The sequence below is a fragment of the Bipolaris maydis genome (assembly GCF_028858645.1).
Source record: "Bipolaris maydis strain C4 unplaced genomic scaffold PSV08scaffold_3, whole genome shotgun sequence".
Lineage (NCBI taxonomy): Eukaryota > Fungi > Ascomycota > Dothideomycetes > Pleosporales > Pleosporaceae > Bipolaris > Bipolaris maydis.
The window spans coordinates 3,132,772-3,136,533 of NW_027093859.1; the positions used below are offsets into that span (position 1 = coordinate 3,132,772).

The 3,762-nt window shown below is 39.9% G+C and overlaps 1 protein-coding gene across 1 annotated transcript; it reads right to left on the reverse strand.

The window, feature by feature from the left end:
• Window positions 1–1,353: 1,353 nt before the first annotated feature.
• Window positions 1,354–2,714, reverse strand: PSV08DRAFT_174252 (uncharacterized protein; the record flags this gene model as incomplete). Its single annotated transcript, XM_014216977.1, has 5 exons — window positions 1,354–1,559; window positions 1,605–1,674; window positions 1,721–1,751; window positions 1,802–2,057; window positions 2,678–2,714. The coding sequence occupies 5 exons, from the start codon at window positions 2,712–2,714 to the stop codon at window positions 1,354–1,356; spliced, it is 600 nt and encodes a 199-aa protein (XP_014072452.1).
• Window positions 2,715–3,762: the final 1,048 nt, after the last annotated feature.

Below are 3,762 nucleotides of genomic sequence, written 5' to 3' on the forward strand. Positions count from 1 at the left end.
GACGTCTTCGTTATAGATGCCGTACTTAGCCTTTATCTACTCTATAAGCTCAAACTAGTTCTTAATTAAAACTAGATCTTCGTATAGAGCTCTCTGCCTATTATAAGCTCGATTAAACCGCGTCGTAAGCCTATCTATACGATTAACAAAGTTACGCGGCTAGTAGACGCCAACCTAGCCAGCGCCGCGTGTAGCTAACAGTCTATTAGCTATATCGCGCACAGCTGCGTAGGTAGGCGAGAATCCACGTAGATCAAGATTAAGTATATAATCAACAATCACCTCCTCTTCTAGCTTAGTAAGCTTCTTTGAGTTGGGCTGGCAATCGCGTTAGGCAGGCCTACTAGCGCGTCGACGGCGGAGCGTCGTCTCAGCTATATTGTAGAGTGCTGCGGCATGTTTATTACTTTGGACCTGTTTACTAGCTATAGAGGAGATAGCAAGCTGTACATCTGCTTCATTTAATACTATTTAAGCAACGTTGCGTGGAGCTATGGTATAATAAGATGAGAGAGGTGTGCAAAGTTGGTGGGGTGCGCCGCTCGCTTGTACGCGCCGCTCGCTTGTAAAACACGTTATATATTATAGAAACGCTTAGATTGTACTAGGCAGCCTTTGAATTAAGCAAGGAATTACTAGCATAGAATACTATATTTATATATTAGTTTCTTAAAATCAAGCTTTAATACATCTGAAATAGACTCTAAGATCTCTTTACTACAATTATTAACTAAGATTTATAATTAGGCTATTATAGATGATATAAGAACAGATTTAAATAGTAGAGTTATAAAAAGATATCGTTAGGATAGTAATATCGTTGGGAGCTTCGGCACTAGCCTACGGCGAGTGTTAGCGCAGCTAACTTAGCTAAATATGCTATGCCTTGGCACGGATAGCAGCTTGCCAATTTGTTTTAAGTTGATTAGCTAATATAGCTGATATAGCAAGCTAGACATCTACTTCATTTAAAGATAATTGAGTTGCGTTGCGTTGAGCCATTGTACGTTGTACTATAAGAGGTGGGTAAACTTGGTGGGGTGCGCGTCGCGCTTGTAAACTACGTTATCTACTATCTTCATCTATGTGTGGTGTATAGGCCATTTTTTTTCTTATTAAGACAGTGCATTCTTGCTGCCGTTATAGTATCTTGTTGCTTCAGTTAAGCTGAAGTTATTGCTTCTGCAGCCCTGCCTCGGCTGCGACACATACCTAAGTGATGCCCTTGGGGTGTGCGATTCCTTGAATTCTTTGGAATGAACTATTGGGTCCGAGCATTGTGGTTGAGATTACTCTTTGCGAAACTAAATAGGCCCTAATTATCTTCCTGAGATTCGATTGATTATCTTCTACCTAGTCCCCACCGTCCTTCCGCGGCACTGCTAGTGTGCCGTTATACCGCTCCCAAGCAAACTGACGTATGCTTCCAAAATTTTGACAGGTCTGAAGCTGCTTAGACTCAACGTAGTTATGCCTAATAGATGGTCGAAATCTCGTTGGGGATATAGTTATACTTGCCGAATATTGAAGCGATTGACGAATATGATCAATACAGTGAACTGAACTTAGTTAATAGGATATTAAGCATAGTAAGACATACTTACGCTGGTGAACCAGTCCGTGCAAACTATCTAGATTATAGTAATCTGGGTGTAGTGCCATACGGATATGATTCTATAATGTCTTTAGTAGTTAGAATTGCATTGTAAGAAGTACTTACTAGATAGTGTAGTATATGAAATACATCAAATCTAACTTCGTTATCCTATATTAGAAAATACTAACACCTATAAAAACTTACCCGCCTGTAAATCCTCCGTCGATTCTGTCTCGATAGTCCTTATACTTTTCCCCCCATAGTTCTTTAGCTTTATTCTCTGAAATAGAGAAGTACCGCCCCTTAATTAATTCATCCCACGCCTTATCGATTGCAGGGCTTAGCTCTCCAACATAGAGGACCTCTCCTGGAGAATAAACTAGTTGAGGTAACCCGTTATCTGTAAACTCGATACCACTAGTATATTGTAACTGTTCGATTTTGACGATCTCTTTTGGTACTAGGGTTAGTTAGAATAAGATTTGGAATTAGAGTTAGTTTATACTAATATAGCTTTTTAGTTATAAATCCTGTTTTATAAGTCCCATACGAATAATTGTTCAAGCGAATGGAAGAAAATAAATATCTAAGACACATAAGCAGAATTGCTGTGCAAATTATAAGAATTACTCTTGTCTAATATACGATATGGTTTTTAAGCGATATGTATTTGGTTAGGTGTTCTTCAGAATATAACTCTTTCTCTATCATAGGCTCTTGTTCAACTGACGTGGATCGCATCTAGTGAATCCTCTGAGTGCCGAGAAGTTTGTACATTAGAAATATTCGAAGGTAGACGATGTGATAGATAGAATCTTAGATCTGTTGTATTCGAACCTCGTCATTAAACAACAAGAATATGATATAAACATAGCTAGTTGAAATGTGGGAGTAGAATCTGGCTTCATAATCAAGTCGGTCGGACCTCAGCTAGAACCAGATTAAAGTCTGCTAGGGGCACAGATCGAATCATTATCCCTACTAGAAAACATAGTCATCGGCATAAATGTTACGCCCCGATACGCAACGAGACCTAGAGAATGCTAGATTATTATCGGACCGCGTTGGACCGCGTCGGACCGCGTCGGACCGTAAAAGAAGTGGAGATATTCTGCATTGGATTAAAGCATGCCGGGTTCTACCGGAGGGATTGGTGCAGCTAGACTCATTTACGTGTTCAACTTATCATATCTATATTCTCCTTAAGAGGATATTGCATCGGCAAAGTACATAACTCCTACTTTTTCGCAACCATTACTAACACTAATGGATGTAGGATATCCATTATCCCGTGGATATCGGGAAAATTGTGGCCCGTGCGCAGAATAAGGATTTTCTCTAGTTACGCGACTTTACGTCTGTTAGCTACCTAAAACCTCTTAATAATTTTAATACTAGATTAATGCTAAGACTAGCATTTTATATGGCTACCCTCTTCTTAGACCTACACAATATGCCACACGGAATTATAGTCGAAAGGGAATTATAGTCGGATAGCGCGTCTTACCGCTGCCTATCTACCTACTAGTTCGTAGTAGTAAATACCGTCCGAACGATGTTTAAAATAGATGCAACTTCTACCTTAGATGTAGGAGACTCGCGCGCGTCTAATGCACTACGTTTTATTATCGTACGATCTATGTAGCGTAAATCATTAGATAGCATAGGGGAGAGAGTTGGTGTTCGTGGACATAGCCCGTGCTAACTTACTAGGGTTGCGCTGCTAGTTGCGCTTAGGGCTTTACCCTTAGTTTACCCTAAGTTAGAGTTGCGCTAGGCACGAGCGGTTCTTAATAAATTGCTATAACTAACGTGAAAGAACACTACTATAGTAGATAAGCACTAGAAGACAATCTAGGGGCACTAGTTGGGGGTACTTAGTAAAGTTTTCTATGCACCCCCCTTATACCTCTCTTATCTTAACTAACTTCTTAGGCTAATATACTATTGTCCTTGGTAAAGGTAGCTATAGAGGGAGTTTTGAAGAAGGGCAACTGTTACCCTCTCTTATCTCTCCTATTCTCCTCTTAGCCCTACTAATAGGTTTATCTTAGCACCTTTCTTAATCTAATCTCTTTACTTTGTTTTATATGTATATGCGTAACTACACGCGTACGCGTAACACGTTCGCTCTTCTATACTCTCTTCTTCTATACACGTTCCCT